At 38.5% G+C, this 17,291-nt stretch overlaps 1 protein-coding gene across 4 annotated transcripts in view; it reads left to right on the top strand.

Annotated features, from left to right (window-relative positions):
- The first annotated feature begins 356 nt into the window (after positions 1–356).
- Positions 357–17,291, top strand: part of LOC131937516 (calbindin-32) — a 188,162-nt gene continuing 171,227 nt past the window's right edge. The window contains exons 1-2 of one of the 4 annotated variants that reach the window (XM_059295010.1): positions 357–435; positions 868–1,144. In XM_059295010.1, the coding sequence (XP_059150993.1) occupies positions 1,003–1,144 (142 nt within the window). In that variant the 5' untranslated portion in view covers positions 357–435; positions 868–1,002. Of the gene's footprint in view, positions 513–867; positions 1,145–17,291 lie in introns of all 4 variants that reach the window. The other 3 variants (XM_059295009.1, XM_059295007.1, XM_059295011.1) reach the window with 3 other exon arrangements.

The following is a 17,291-nucleotide window of genomic DNA, read 5'->3' as shown; positions in this document are numbered from 1 at the left end:
ATTACCACATGATATAACAAAAACACTTTTCTTCAACGATAATATCAGGCAGAAAACGTGGTTCAAACCGTTACAAAATAGTTTTGCTATTTATTTTGACATTCCGAATTCCTGAAGTTTTGTTATTCGTGATTCGGTGTGTGTAAGGAAAAAATACCATCTTAAGACCCATACTGCCACAAGGATATGCTAGAAAATAAAGTCTATTTACATAATCGAATACCTTTAAGCATCACTCGATACCGTCCAGACTACAATAACAGCTGTAGCTCTCCTTCAGCCTCTCGGTGGCCACTCGTCTTCGCCCGCCAGTTGATTGGCGAGGTTTCCTACTTTCGATCTCGACTACTCACTGCCCCACGTCGTCTGTGCCAGGTTTTTTCCACGACGCGCGTGCAGTTTTGAATTTTGCGTCGCTACTCTCTGAGACAAATGGTAAGCGTGAGCATATTCAAAATTTCGCAGTGTTGAAAAATTCTTGAAGGAGTTTTAGAACACGTTTAATGTGATATGTAAAGATCTTATTGCATTTTTAAAAAGAATTGCATTTTCGATAATTCTAGATTTAAACATGTGTTTCTTATTTATTCTAGTCATCATTTATTTTATTTTTTTTATTTAGACTAATATAAATAGTCCATGTCAACATTTATGGATGTAATTTTAACGTTAAAAGTTATAGAATAAAACAATCTCACTTTTTAAAAAAAAACTTGCAGCTGTTTTTGTTTACTCCTAAATTTTTTTTTTGCTAGTATTTGCAGTTCCTTAATTAAGCATATGTTAAGGTTACCAGAAGTAGATCAACTTGCCTTATAATATATCTAAGATAAAAATATATTGAGTTGTATTTTTTTCTTGTTGAAGATTTAAAAACAATTGACTTAACTGAGGATATACAAAGAAGAAAGACCTGCTGTTTCTGATAAAAAAAATACTTTTAAATCCACGTGTAAGTTTGTAATCTCGTGCTAAAGTCGTGTTAGAAAATAAATCAGGAAAATGGCGGCCCAGAAACCAAGCACCGGGTCCAGGGGAATCTCTCAGAATTTCCTGCGACAGTTCCGAGACAAGAAAACCCGGAAATTCAAGGAAATTAGCGCCTCTAATTTCATGGACGTTTGGAACCATTACGACTCGGATGGTAAGTGGCACGCGTTGTTGGCGTTTCCTGTTTGACAGTTGATGCTGTCATGTTTTCTTTGACTTTTGCTGCTGTTGTTTCCTGTTTAACAATTGCTGCTGTCGTTTCTTCCCTGACGTTTGCTGTTGCCGTTTCCTGTTTGGCAATTGCTGCTGTTGCTTCTTCTATGTTTTTGCTGCTGTTGTTTCCCCTCTGATTTTAATGCTGTTGTTTCCTGTTTAACAATTACTACTGTTATTTTCCCTCTGACATTTTTTGTTATTTAAATGGATGTGTAGGCTACTATCGTAAGCTTCTTCTTGTAACTCTTCCACTAAAAATCCTATTATCGGGGACCAAACATATCTCTTTATTAACATCTGTAAATCCTCTATTTTCATAATAATCTATTGACAAAAATGGCTAAACAACTATGTGCAATATCGTAACTAGCACGATCTTTTCAATATCAACGTTTTTCGGTTCCATCTTTTTTTTCCTTCCATCTTACCCAAATTGCTGGATTCGCACTTTGTACTTTGTGAGTTTGTGTACTGGGAATTCCCGATCGCGTCAAACGAAATTGTGTACTTCGTTGAATTCCCAAATCGTCTAGCTATAGGGGAAAACCAGATAATGCAAACAGTGTTCAAACTCTAATGTCCTGTGGTCCACGAAATAGCACTTTAGATTGGTCTAAGCCGTACGATTATTTGTTTTAAATAGACCTGAGTAATCTAGAATCTCATGATGAGGCAATCATTCGCTAATTAAGCTAAGAAACTTGATTCTAATGAGATGAATTCAGCCGGAGGCTATGGCAATCTTCCATTAAATTCCCGTTAAGGCTTAATTTCAAATAAACATTGATAATGGTTTCGGTTTCATTTTTCTCGGTTTTAATGAGCGTTCGTTTTTATTGCAATAACACAGATCGATGACGAAAAATAAACAGATCTAAAAAAAAATTGCAAAGTTTTTTGTCGATTCGTCTGAAGAATTAAACCTGGACAAAACATTTGAAATTGGTTTGCTTGGTAACCAAATGTAAGCGTTGACCGGGTTACCGTTGATAAGAATATCAGTTGGTTGGTAACATATATGTTGTTATCAATCACTTTGTTACCGCTGACCTCAGTACCTTTGGCCATGGTATCTGTTGCCCTCGTTATCGACTCCCTTGACCCTGACCTTAACAACGTCACCCTTGACCCTGTCCTTAACAACGTCACAGTTGATCCTGTCCTTAACAACGTCACCGTTGACCCATTCTACTACTGACCCCGCTAAAGCTGAAGCAGCGAATCAGAGCATATCAGACACTCACCCCATGGTACACCATCCCACTCGTCAGTGTGCTTACGTCATCCCATGGTACACCCTCCCACCCGTCAGTGTGCTTACGTCATCCTATGGTACAACCCCTTCTGTTAGCTCATGGTGTATTGCCCTAAGCTCCCATGGTACAACCCCTTCTGTTAGCTCATGGTGTATGGCCCTAAGCTCCCGTGGTACAACCCCTTCTGTTAGCTCATGGTGTATTGCCCTAAGCTCCCGTGGTAAACCCCTTCTGTTAGCTCATGGTGTATTGCCCTAAGCTCCCATGGTACAACCCTTTCTGTTAGCTCATGGTGTATTGCCCTAAGCTCCCGTGGTAAACCCCTTCTGTTAGCTCATGGTGTATTGCCCTAAGCTCCCATGGTACAACCCCTTCTGTTAGCTCATGGTGTATGGCCCTAAGCTCCCGTGGTACAACCCCTTCTGTTAGCTCATGGTGTATTGCCCTAAGCTCCCATGGTACAGCCCCTTCTGTTAGCTCATGGTGTATTGCCCTAAGCTCCCATGGTACAACCCCTTCTGTTAGCTCATGATGTATTGCCTTAAGCTCCCATGGTCATATTCATCTGCTACAATCACCTTGACCTACTCTATAAACCAAAAGTTACAAGACCTACTTGGTATCACATCCTATAAACCAGACACTTTACGCTATATATACCACATCCCTCAAAGTTTGAAATGCAGACTGTCAATATTGATACGTACACCATTCCCTCTTGATTTCTTGTACACACAATTTCATGACGTACATTAACAATCCCCGGCTGTTTAGTTAGGTGTAAAAACTGCAAAAATTATTTTCCTCGCTTCAACCGTTTCTTTTAACGTTTTACCCAGCTATAATCTCATGAATATTTAAAAAAGAAACATGTTTCCGTTAGCTGAGAAATGGAATTTGAACTGTAGTTTTATTGATTTTGATATGAGTAGGTTATGTTGGGTTGTTTTCTCTAGGGGTATTTAGGACAACACAGCGTATAGCGCACGATACAATAATACAACTACGATACAACAACCACAATACTTAGCACACGCATCCACGTCCTCCTCCAAAACCACACACCACCAACTACCACACACCCTAGCACACGCTCTGTCACCGTCAACTGACAATCCTCACGTGAACACCTCTCGATATGTAAACACACTCAACCAAGGGCTACAACTATATACAAAAAATACTTAAAAAAAAAAAACTTAAAAAAAAAACCACGTTTTTCGTGTGGACTAAAAAGTAGAAAATAAATTTTTCTTCCGACCCTAGGGGATCTACCAATGACTGCTCGTAGATTTTGTGCTTCCTCGAGCTGTGCAGGTTCTTGTGATGACTGTTCATACATTTGATGACAAAAAACGTGGGTACGTTCACCATCAAATTTCCCGACCCATCTGCCCAACCCACGTTTTTTGTGGAAGCACAAAATCTACGAGCAGATTTTTATTTTCTCCATTTTAGTCCGTTGCTACACATGAAAAACGTGGTTTTTAAAAAGTTTTTATATAGTTTATTTTCTACTTTATCTAATGACTTGATTAAGTATGACTTGACTAAGTGTTTTTAAATACATAAAAATTTAGAGGATTTTTTAGGTCCCCATTAGAGTTGGGTGGACTCAGGGACGGTCTACTGACTTAAACCCGGATTCGAACTCGAGACTAACGGGTTAGCAGTCCAACTCTCTACCGCTAGACCACTCCGTCCCACACCAAGTGAACGCCTAATAAAATGTGTATAAAAATGCGGGATATTATTAGTACATTATAAATTTACATGCGTTTTTTGAGAAATCATGTCCTCAATTTTAGGGTCCTTGGGGCGAAATTTAATTAAGCTAATTTAGGTAACTAATTGCTAGTTTTTATGATTGCATCTGAAATTGTTAGGCGAAAATAGCCTGCATGCCGAATTTCAGATGTCTGGAGCAATCAGAAGTGGGCTAATTTTCATTGTCAATTTTAACAACAAACCCATAAACAAACAAACAAATGAATGCGAAGCTAAGTTAAGAAAAACGTGTTAAAAAAGGATACCTATCGTTCGAGCACACAACATAAAGACAATCAACGGACACTACATGTAATGGACGTAACAGGTTCAGTCCTTCAATATTAATGGTGTCTTTAAAACAAATGTATACAGAGAAAAAAAAGGTATAGAGCTTTGGTATTATAGCATGCCACAAGATGTTCAGTCATTAAAAGTAGTATGTGTTCGCCGTTTTGATGCGCTACATAGTTTCTTCCAGCCCCCCCCCCCCCCCCCCGAACAAAATGGATTTTATATACTAAATATATAGGCCTACTTTTAACAGTTTCTGCCAATCATACCACCATCCGAATTTTAGTCCGCCCCCACCACCATCCCCCCCCCCCCGAAAATTTCAAGTGCCCCCCCCCCCAAAGTCTGTAAGAAACACCGGTGCGCTATTATGTGACAAAAGTGTGCAATTCTTGTCTACAATCACACCTTTAAGCCATAGCGTGCAGATACGGTGTGCAGTTCTGGTGCGCACGAGGAAGCCGTAAACTTGATCCATGATACATCGATCTAGACTTAGCTCTAACCCTGTGCCGCACGCGAGGCTAGTGTATAGGTTGGGTGAGTACTGGATTGTGATGCAATCTGCTCACGTTATGTAGTGTAGTGTAGTGTAGTGTAGTGTAACCAACATTGGGCACGTTGTGTAGTGTAGTGTAACCAATATTGTGCACATTAGTGCGTTACCTAGTTCATGTGAATATAAATCACATAATTCAATTGATGGTAAATCTTAACATTCAGTTAAAATGTTTTTAAGTTCAATAAATAACCCCCGTCTACACCAGTCTACACCACTATTGTGTTATTGTATTTCATCTCACTTAAGACTGTCGTTTAAAACCTTCGCACATCATTTCCTAATCCTAATCACATTAACAGTATTAACAGATGAAAACCTTTACGTTGGGGGGCTAATAAACAAACCAATTACAATTTCGTCAAGTTTATTAAATTAAACATAGAGCTAATCATCAGCCAAGTCTGAACCGAAGCTTGAAAGAACAACGGACTAATAAGCCCCTAATGATAAAAAAAAATTGATAATTTTTTTCACATTTGCTTTCGCCCAGGGAACTTATCTAAGGAACCGTGTAAAAATCCACAAGTAAATAAATAAGAGAAGGAAACCCGACCAATCAAGAGAGGCTCAGGGAAGGAGCAGCGACGGTGTTTGTTGTGGGGGGTGGGGGGGGGGAGGGGTAGGAGGAGATGAAGATAACCACAATCAGGAAAAAAAATCAATATTTTCCCCCACAGTTTCAGAGATCCAGAAAACTTCATTCAATACTTACTCACAAGCAGACGGTGAAGAAAGATTTAAAAAAAAACGAGCGTTATTTTCCCAGTAAATATAAAGCCCGCCATTTCTTATTGAAAGATTATGACCCCGATGCACCATAAAGTTCTAGAACATTTCACTTATAAGCAAGTCCAGTGAGAGCATGTTTTAAATTCAAATCATGACAGAGGCTGGGTGCTTGCTGTAAATCTGCGACGTTCCCGGGGGGGGGGGGGAAATGGGGGCTTTGTGAAAGACGGAAGGTAGTGGATGTAAATATGCGACGTTCCCGGGGAGGGGGGGGTGGAAGACAAACGGTTGAGTACAGGATATAAATCTGTGACAAGTTCCCGGGGGTTGAGGGTGAAGACAGAAAGACGGAAGGTACTGGATGTCAATATTGGACGTTCCCGGGGGAGGGGGGGGGGGGGCTGAAGACAGACGGCTGGGTAATGACTGTAAATCTTTGACTTTCAGAGGGGGGGGTTGAAGACAGACGCCTGGGTGCTTGCTGTAGATCTGTGAATAGTTCCCGGGGGTGGGGGTGAAGAGAGAACAATCGATGCTAAAGAGAAGACGGGTGTCTCCTCTCCTAACCCACTCGTCAGGTCTCGTTAAAATCCCGCGGCAGGACGAGACTTGGTTTAGTTGTCTAACACTCAAGTCTCGTCATTGAGGTGGGTGACCTTCCTTCAGCTGATCACGTGGCTCCCGTCTGATGCTGGAACAAGATGATAAGGTCATGCGTGACCAAAGTACTATTTCCCCGTTACACAGGTTATGGTTAAACCCGTTTTCAACCTCATTACATACGTGTTTCAATACATAGGTACACAATGTTTAGTAAACTGTACAGTTTCATTTGAATATTTAGTTGAATTGCAGATTAATGGACTATAGGATTTTATGTTTGTGATGGGGTCGTGCTATAGAAAGCTTTATAGCAAATTTTTTTTACTTTCTGTGTTTTACTCATATTTTATTAGCTATTTTATCAGATGTTTTACTTTTGTCTTTTTCTTCTTACATTCAACTTGCACAGCTTTTTCTACCCATTTTAATTGCAGCAGTAGTGCAGTTTGTTGTCACATTTTAGGAATTTTTTCATCTCTTTTTCTGCTTTATTTCATAGTTTTCGCAATGGTCTTTTTTCTTCTACTATTTTTTCTTCTAAAATTTTGAAGAAAAGAGCTTTAAAATCAATCAATTAGCCTTGAGGCAGAAAAAAAAAATTCTATTCATTGCATTAATATTTCACCAAAACCTTGACCTACCAGCAAGGTTGAAATACAACAGCAGGGTTGAAAGGTCACGCTCGTGTTGAATGTTTGTCTGCAACTTTATCATTGGTCCCTGGTCCATTTGTCAACTGGTCTGTCCGTTTGTTTGCTTTTGCGATTACGCTAAGTGCCGTTTTTGGAGCGGAAGACAAACAAGTTCCGGTGAGTGCTTGCGCATGCGTGGGAACTAATGAGCATGTATACAATTGAACAAGTGTGTGATTGGCGAAAGCAACTGAAAACAGTTTCGCAATTAAGTTTTTCATTAGGGTAATTGGTGTATCTCCAAGACGTATTTCTAATTCCTTGAGATTGCAGTTTTATTTTTTAAGGAAATAAAATTAATGTGCATTTAATCTTTGACTGTTTTAAACATAAATTTTCAAAATACCATTACAATCTTTGAATTTTTTTGATTTTAATAAAGAATAAAACTTTTTTATACTGGTGTTAAAACTTAACCCAGTTTCAATGTTTTACCATGGACAATTTTTGACTTGATTTACCCAACGTATCACTAGATAAAAATATTTTTTAATGTCTTGTTGTCAACACTGAAATCATTATTTATGCATCAGCGTTTATCTGTGGAATGGTAAAGACGGCAGAGCAACACACTTTTTAATTTTTCTGTTTATATTTATGAAAACATTACCACCAAAGACTCATAGCATGCGTAGTTACGTTCATAACATGTGTAGATTAACTTATAACGTGTGCAGATAAGCTCACAACATGTGTAGATTAGCTCACAAGACGTGTAGCTTAGCTCACAATATGTGTTGACAAGGTTACAGGACGTGTAGATAAGCTCACAGGACGTGTAGATAAGCTCAGTGGACGTGTAGATAAACTCACAGGACGTGCAGATAAGCTCATAGGACGTGTAGATTAACTCACAACGGATGTAAATCAGCACATTTTTGATGACCCCCGTGATCGCTTTGACCCACATTGAGCGTGTTCTCGCGTAGCGCTACTACACATCAATATTTATCGACACAAACACCTCGGTAGCTCTCAATCAATACACAGCCAAGTAGATGCGAGTAGCTTACACTAGACCTTTCATGTTGAACACAATCTTCACGTGCTAAACGTCCATTAAACACAATAACTTTGTGAGCTGCATGTTTATTACCTCCCTGTCATAATGAACATTTTTATTCCCCCTTTGTGTATTGAAACATTTAAAAAAGACCAATTTTCGTGAGTTTTGGCCATTAAAATTATTTTACTACCCGGCCTGAAGCATTTTAGCTAATTAGCTCACGGTTTATAAAAATTAGCGGACCGTTGATGAATTAATTAATGTTACACCCGTGATTTTATTGACTAATTAATCATTTTTTGATCCCCCGCACGCATCCGGTTAGTGTTGGAGGTAAAATTTAAAAACAAGTTAGTTCAACAAGATTTCACACGTGTTAAACTCAAAGAAAAATAATCAGCTCTGCTGTGTTTTACCGTCCTATTTCAAACCTTGTAAGGCTTTTTGAAACATCCTTTGATGCACAAAGTTCAGCTTGTTTAGTTTCTTCGGTTCTTACCTCGAAGTGTACATGTAAACCCGCACGGACATATTATCTTAAAAGAAACCCAAAAAAACGATGACTTAACTACCGATACAATTACGTAGACAATATTTCATACATAAATATTAGATCCTATACTATTTTTTTTTAACTTTTGAGCGATTTCTTTATTAGAAAGTGGTACTTTACTATATTTCCATTTTCTCGAAAAACCTTCAGTTTTATTATATTCAATATTAATATCAAGCAGCATATTCTAAGGACTGTTACCATAGAAAAACAAACAGTTTTTTTTACACACTAACCTTTTATCTCTATAGTCTGATTCCATAAGAATTACAACTCAATCCTTACTGTTATATAACACACGCGAGAAAGTCTGGGAAAGCTCACTCCTGCTTTATTTAATACAATTTCTTTATAAAAGATTGGTGCAGACTTAAAGTTGTGGCTGCTAAAGTTAAAATAAGAAGATGAACAAAATAACCCCTTAAGTTCATAATCTCTTTGTAACTGGGACCTACAAAGTGAAACGGGTGTAGGATTAGTGGAGATAACTTAGGAATTAGCTGAAAATAAGAAAATAAATACATTTAATTTGAAAAACAACATCAAATGTCTTAAATATCAGACTTCACACAGGAGTTTGGCCATCTTTGCAGTCTGCAGTATTAACAAAACAAAAAGCAAAACAAAACCGAAGCCAAACCAAGACAAAACAAAACAAAACAGAACATCAGCATAACGTCGCCATGGAAACGAGGATTTAACTGTAATCTGCTTTTGTTTATTAGAGTAATGTCCCTCTCTAGTGCCACAAGCATGGTTTAACATGACAGTCTGAGAGGATTAAAGCTTTAGCGATTTGCTTAGCTTTGATGGTCAGGGCGGATTAAGGATAATCCCTTTGCCTCAGCTGACCGTTGCAATGAATTGCTTTACGTTTTAACAGCTTATCATCCTCATAGAGAACTAATTTTAAAACATTTGGAGGTGGTTCAAATCTTTTTACATTATTCATTTTTCTATTCCTTTTGGCACCTAATGATTTGGATATGTAATTAGATTCTTGAGTTCGAGAACTAAACTAATTAAAATAATTATCACTAAGCCATTTTCTGCATTGGGCTTTTTCTTTATACACGCCTCGATTTTCAAAATTTTAGGACATTCTTTCAAATTTGAGTCCGTTTTATTTTTTGTTTTGGATAAACAACTTAACCGTTTTAAGTCAGTGCATCGTTCAACGCCTACTTGACATGTATTTGAGCTGTATTTCAGAATAATAATAAACTCAATAAATTATGTGTTTGACAACATTGGCATAGGAACCAGCTAATACACAGGTAAAATCAACAACAACTTTTAGGTTTAATTGAGCAACAAGCAACTAGATATAAACCTTCGTTTTGTAACGCTCATTGTTATTTTTTCAATTTGTTCAGGATTGAATGTTCTATATGTATAGTAATAACCCGACAACACAATAGATCAATACACCGAACATAATTATAGCATATCTGCACTGTGCTAGGCTTTGTTCGGTTTTGTATTGGGAGAGGCGGGGGATGGTAGAAACGTAAATCTCATCACTGGTTTAAATTTTATTTCTCAGATTTTTTTGTTCAATAGAAAACATGCGTTGATCTTACAGTAGACACAACCTCTAATCACACACTACTTACAGCCTACAAGAACACACTACACACAATCTGAAAACACACTACACATAACCTACTTATACACACTACACATAAGGCCCAAACACACACTTCATGCAGCCTCCTTACTCACAGACACTGCATACAATCTTTGACCATACACTACACATAACCTCCAAACACACACTACTCATAGCCTGTTACACACACTACACACTACACACATCGTGCAAACACACACTACATACAGCTTTAACACGTTGATGAAACTACACGGCGTAGGCTCTATCTCTCACACACCCTCACATTAACACACACAACTCCCACGCACACTGACTGCACAGACACACACACATACAACACATACCCCTCACAAACACATACACAAACATAAACCACAGAACACCCAAAATATCCCCCCCCCCCCCACACTACACATAAACCAAGTATGTTTCACACTAAGCCCATACATACTCTGCCAATCGATTACACACAAGTCGTATACACATTCCTAACACACACGCCGTATACACATTCCTAACACACATCCGTATACACATTCCTAACACACATCCGTATACACATTCCTAACGCACACACGGACACTAGTATACACACCTCACACGCAAGCTGCATACACTACCGCACACATACAACACAACCCATCACACACATTTCACTTCACCAACACACACACATATACCGACACACCTTACACAGATGCGGAAACCTAATATACACAACAACCTCACACCCACTCAACACAAAACAAAACACCACACACGTATTACAACTTATAACAAAAATATATACCCCCCCCCCCCCTCTAACACACAAGCTCACAAGATTGAAAAAATGACCCTCTCTCTCACACACATGTTACACACACACAAGCTCACACAGAGAAAAAATGACCCCACCAATTAGATACCGATCAAATCAGTCCGACGGACCATCACTAGCGATTGAACTGTGCGTATCGCCGGTGAGTTATTAATATTGTAGGCAACTTAATATGGCGGTCACACAATGTACTGGCCAGATATTGATTGCATGCAGCTTGCTTAATTCTTTATGGGTGGCTGTTCTCTGGGGCTGTTTGTGATGTGGTGCCTGCTTGGTTGATGATGTGATGTTGGGTGGTTGATAATGTGATGTTTGGTGGTTGATGATGTGGTGCCCGCTTGGTTGATGATGTGATGTTGGCTGGTTGATGATGGGATGCTAGGTGGTTGATGATGTGGGGTGGGTGGTTGATGATCTTGTGGGTGTTGATGATGTGGGGTGGGTGGTTGATGATGTGGGGTGGGTGATTGATGATGTTGGGTGGGTGGTTGATGATGTGGGGTGGGTGATTGATGATGTGGGGTGGGTGGTTGATGATGTGATGTTGGCTGGTTGATGATGGGATGCTAGGTGGTTGATGATGTGGGGTGGGTGGTTGGTGATTTTGTGGGTGGTTGATGCTGTGATGCTGGTTGGTTGATGCTGTGGTGTTGGTTGATGATGTGGTGCCTGCTGGTTGATAATGCGGGGTGGGTGGTTGATGATGTGATGCTGGTTGATGATGTGGTGCCTGCTGGTTGATGATGTGGTGCAGGCTGGTTGATCATGTGGTGCCGACGTTGCTCCTAGTGTAAAAAAAAATCATTTGTAACTACTCGTTACACAGGCTTGCAACCAATCCGTTTTAGTGTTCTAATTAAAAGTTTGTATTATACTACTGTTCAAAAACCTAGCAAGCTGCTATGAACATTGCCATTGTAAGCCAGATGGAAATGTTACTGGAGAAACCGTGGCGCTGATCGTTAACCGAGTCACCTCGATCTTCACACCAAACTACACGCTGAATGAAACACGATTTGACACACAGAACAAATATTTGGGTGACATTAACATTACTCAAACTAGAAGTATTAACTTGCTAGGCTGGTATCAATTTAAATATCTTCTTGGTTCTCTTTTTGACAAGCGTAGGTTTCATTAATTTTTCAAGAAATAACAGAAGAGAGATAGCACTTCATCAGCATTGAAGTAAATAATATACAAGAAATACAATTACACATTGTGGGTTGTCAATTTTCATTCTGTAGTTTTGTCAGTGGGGTGTGTTTGGGGGGGGGGGGGGGTGTTCTGTGATTGTATTCTTGTCATTGTCGCGAATGTTATGTGGTTTTGCTTATAAAAATACGAAAACTCTTTGTGGTATGTTCATTGTCCTACATCGTTAGATCGAACTCTGAAATTAGTATGAAGAACATACAAAATTCTGATAACAATTAAACGTTTACTCCTAGCTTTCTACTGAAAATACAATTTAAAAAAAGACTTAAACCCACTCACTAGAGTCTGGTGCACGCTTTTTTGTACACACAAATTATGCCATGATAGAAGAAATATCAGTAATTATATGTATTGCTGTTTTATTTTTTTATTTTTTAAAGCAAGTCTGCAAGTAAGTTTGTTAGTTTTGAATGAATCAAGTTGGGACATAAATCATATTTGCAATCGACCAGGAGTCAGGCAGCCAATTTGGCGGTCAAACGTTTTACTTTGCTTGATTTACTTCTCTTATACAAAACAAATTGCCGATTTCGTGTGCCCGAAATATCGATATTAAACTAATTTTAAAAATAGGCCTAAGACTAGCTTTTGTATTCGACAACATGTTGTAATCGATTCGGTTTTTAATATTTTAATTTAATAACGAATTTGCGTGGGCCAAATTCCTTGAAGATTTTAATCTCTTTGCGTTTTTGCTTCCGAATGTTCCAGAAGTCTTTATAGACATCACCTTGAGTTATCACTGCTGCCAGGAATTGGCTAAATCTCACAATATGGGAACTTGTGCGTAAAATAACCTGTCTATGGCAGGTACACAGGCTGAACACAGCTAACCTGCAGCTAACCTGCAGCTACACAGGCAGAACACAACTAACCTGCAACTAACCTGCAGCTACACAGGCAGAACACAACTAACCTGCAACTAACTTGCAGCTACACAGGCAGAACACAACTAACCTACAGCTACACAGGCTGAACACAGCTAACCTACAGCTACACAGGCAGAACACAACTAACCTGCAGCTATACAGGCAGAACACAAACCTGCAGCTACACAGGCAGAACACAAACCTGCAGCTACACAGGCAGAACACAACTAACCTGCAGCTACACAGGCAGAACACAATTAACCTGCAGCTATACAGGCAGAACACAACTAACCTGCAGCTACACAGGCAGAACACAAACCTACATCTACACAGGCAGAACACAACTAACCTGCAGCTATACAGGCAGAACACAACTAACCTGCAGCTATACAGGCAGAACACAACTAACCTGCAGCTATACAGGCAGAACACAACTAACCTGCAGCTACACAGGCAGAACACAACTAACCTGCAGCTATACAGGCAGAACACAACTAACCTGCAGCTATACAGGCAGAACACAACTAACCTGCAGCTACACAGACAGAACACAACTAACCTGCAGCTACACAGGCAGAACACAACTAACCTGCAGCTATACAGGCAGAACACAACTAACCTGCAGCTATACAGGCAGAAGACAAACCTGCAGCTATACAGGCAGAACACATCAAAGCTGCAGCTACACAGTTATAAAATAGCTAAATATATTCTGATTTCGTCACGCCTTTGTAAACATCTTTTTAAGCTGAACTGATCTTTGTTGAATTAACCAAGACAAAGAACAGCTGTGGTCAAAGAACGATTATCGAGGCAATCAATTTAACCAGACAATTTCTATACTACTTGTCTCAAAGCCCTGCATACTACCCTGTGTTTCAGCCAAAAGCTCTCCAGTAATAAAAACTTGTTTTCGTTAGTTGTCCCTGCTCCCTGTTTGTCCTCTCTAAATTATTCAAACAAAACAGACGCATCTAATTGCAGCCGGCTGAAAAACGCCAATGTTATCATGTTACAAAAGTCGTGCTCACGTTTGATGTGCTTCATGCTGCGGGCTGTGTTGTAAGCCGGAGGTCTTTACACCATCACGACTCACGAGTTGATTGATTGTGTTTGTGGTGAAGTAAAGACAAATTAAATGTGTACTAGTCTAAAAATTAGTTATTGCAGTTTGCCTCTGGCAACAACATGATTGTTCAATCCTCCCTCGAAGAAATCGTCCAATGTCGTACAACTGTGAGATATTTAAACTGTTCCCAACAATGTCGTACAACTGTAAGATATTTAAACTGTTCCCAACAATGTAGTACAACTGTAAGACAATTAAACTGTTCCCGTTCAATCAAAATTCGCAAAACAATTCGATTTCACACAAAATTGGTGAGTAATTGGCACGAACGTATGAGAAACACGAAAGCTACATTTGATTGAGTAAAGATGGTCAGATCAGAGAAATAAATGAGTAAAACCATTAACTTTAGCTGACTCCAAGAGCTTAGGGTATGATTCATTGCGTTTTAATTTTTATATCAATGCAGACATAAGGACTCTGTCGCAGTACTGAAACAGATACAGTGTTTTAAAATACGAGGACTATTTTTATTAATATATTTACAGCAAATCGTTTGAAGAAATAATGTGATAAGAATATTTATGGGAAAGAACCGTTTTTTTTAAAACGCTAGTTTTAAATTTAGTGAGGAAATTTGATGGCCAAATGTTATTAAAGGAGGAAAGAGACGTACTGAATGTATGCACATCTATCTGTGTATTCTAGTAATAAAAATATAACTGTACAGCCTCTTCCAAAACACTCGAGGTTTTTTTTGTTTATTAAACCGTTCGTCAGCTGAAACACAGGTCGTAAGCAGAAACATGCGTAGCACTTAACCAGCGTACGCCGAAGCCTTCATGTTCACTGATCTCCTAAGCGCATGAGATGTTGAAATCCTCGCTCTAAACGCTGGAAATGTCAAGCTTTTAGGTCAAGGTCACAATTAAACCATATTTTGTTGATGAGAATTGGCTTTAATAATGCATGAGATAAGCCTCAACATAAAGGTCAAGGCTATTGTTGGAGAAGTTCACGGTCTTAAGTTGAAGCTGGTTCAAAGGTCAGTGGCGATAAAAACGAGTAGGTTCCCTTGCTAGTGACAGTTGCGTGTATTCCTGCTCAGCCTGATGTCTTTGTGCTGCATGGTGAGTACTCACATCCATAAATATTGGAGGTTCTCAAAATGTCGCAGCCGTCATAACCTCACTCTCGAGTCTTGCAGTTCGCTGACTGCAGTTCTATGAAGACTTTCACTTCCGTTCATTGACATATCAAGTGATGTCTGACTCCAGGTTATGCGTGCAAGAAAACAACACTGCTACTGTCTGAGAATCTTAAGACAACCGCAGAATTTCATAAATAATTTAATGTTTTGGTTAAAAATGATTTATAATGCTTAGATAATGATATTTTAGATACTCAAAATAAAAATATAACACTTAATTATAAAATAATTTATATATTGACTTTCATAATTTTCGTAACAAATTATGTTGGCCAGATTTTAATTGATGTTATTTTAAAAAAATGATAGATCGAATAATGTGTCGATCAAGATTGTGATAAATAATTGTTCAAGAAGGGTACAATCTTTCTACTCTTGTGGCCCGAGTTTTAAAGTAACTTGGCCGATGTCCTAATCTCTAGTTAATTCGCCAATGGGACGTCATGCTGTGTAGTGTGTTCGGTCTTGAAATGTGTTGATAAAAGCAGGCGTCTTTGTCTAACGTGTTGTTTCCATGACTACCGTAGTTCACACGCCGTATTACCCGTATCACATTTAACCTGGCTATTTCACAAAACTCTAGCGGGACAGATATCACATCCACTACTGTTTGTAACTCGAACATAATGTTTTTTGACATGGATTGATGTCAACAGCGTCTGTCTAGTGGTTAAAGGTTAATCAGCGGTCAACAGCGTCTGTCTAGTTGTTGTATGTTAATCAGCGGTCAACAGCGTCTGTCTAGTGGTTGTACGTTATTCAGCGGTCAACAGCGTCAGTCTAGTGTTTGTACGTTAATCAGCATTCAACAGCGTCTGTCTAGTGCACTAATCAGAGTTCCACAGAATGTGTCCACACAACCATCGTCTGTTCAGCTGTTGCTGTATAAATCTGATGTAATGAAGCTCTCAATTATTAAAGCATCTTTTCCAACAAGTCATTAACATCGTCTCCCACAAGGGCCATCATTCTATTCTCTTATCGTCTCACAGAGCAATGCCCACAAAAAGCGATTCGAAAATAAAATTGTAACTAATGGAAGGCAAAGTCGAATAACTGTCTTACGTCTAGGGGTTCTGCGGGGACAAGGGAGATAACATACATATGAAAACAGGGACATAACCCTATAAAGGAAATAATGATGGAAACATTGATGAAAATAAAACATTAGCTAAAGGATAGCAAAAAGCAAACTATAATTTAAACGTTTGATATAAATCACTTTTAATTACACACGTATAAAATATTAAAAGGATGTTTAAATTTGATTACGTTTTAGCGATAAACGCTATGAAAGCTAAAGGGATAAAAGCAATTTTCCGACTCACTCTATCAATGATTTTGACAATGAAATACCACAACATCAGTTTTTTTCCAGTTCTCAAAGAATGATTATCTAAAAATCGTGTTTTTATATTATTTATTTTCCATATTTTGCAGATCTTATAATGTTTTATTCGTATAATGTCTAAATCCTTATTGCAACTGGTTTTCTAAAATTCTCACTGTATACAGGTTCACTAATTATTATTGTGTTGGTATTCTGAATTCTTAAATAGTAACACTATTACCAGTTTTTTTTGCTCAAACTGAAGCCATGTTATGTTTCAATCTTATCCATTCCTGTTAATATTCAATTCTCAAACTGAAAATTTCAATTTTCAGTGTTTAACAACGTACATCGAATCCTGTTCATATCCAAAGGCTTATCCTTTGTTGTATAACTCTGTTTTCGGCATTCAACCGTTTGTTATTTTCCTAATGGAATTATTTAATCATATCATACTGAAATTTAAATAATGATGCGTGCACACGCAAA

Source organism: Physella acuta, unplaced genomic scaffold (assembly GCF_028476545.2).
Source record: "Physella acuta isolate Inbredline_101_S28 unplaced genomic scaffold, ASM2847654v3 ptg000212l, whole genome shotgun sequence".
Lineage (NCBI taxonomy): Eukaryota > Metazoa > Mollusca > Gastropoda > Physidae > Physella > Physella acuta.
Note: the sequence above shows the minus strand (reverse complement) of the source record. Positions and strands in the feature narration are given on the sequence as shown.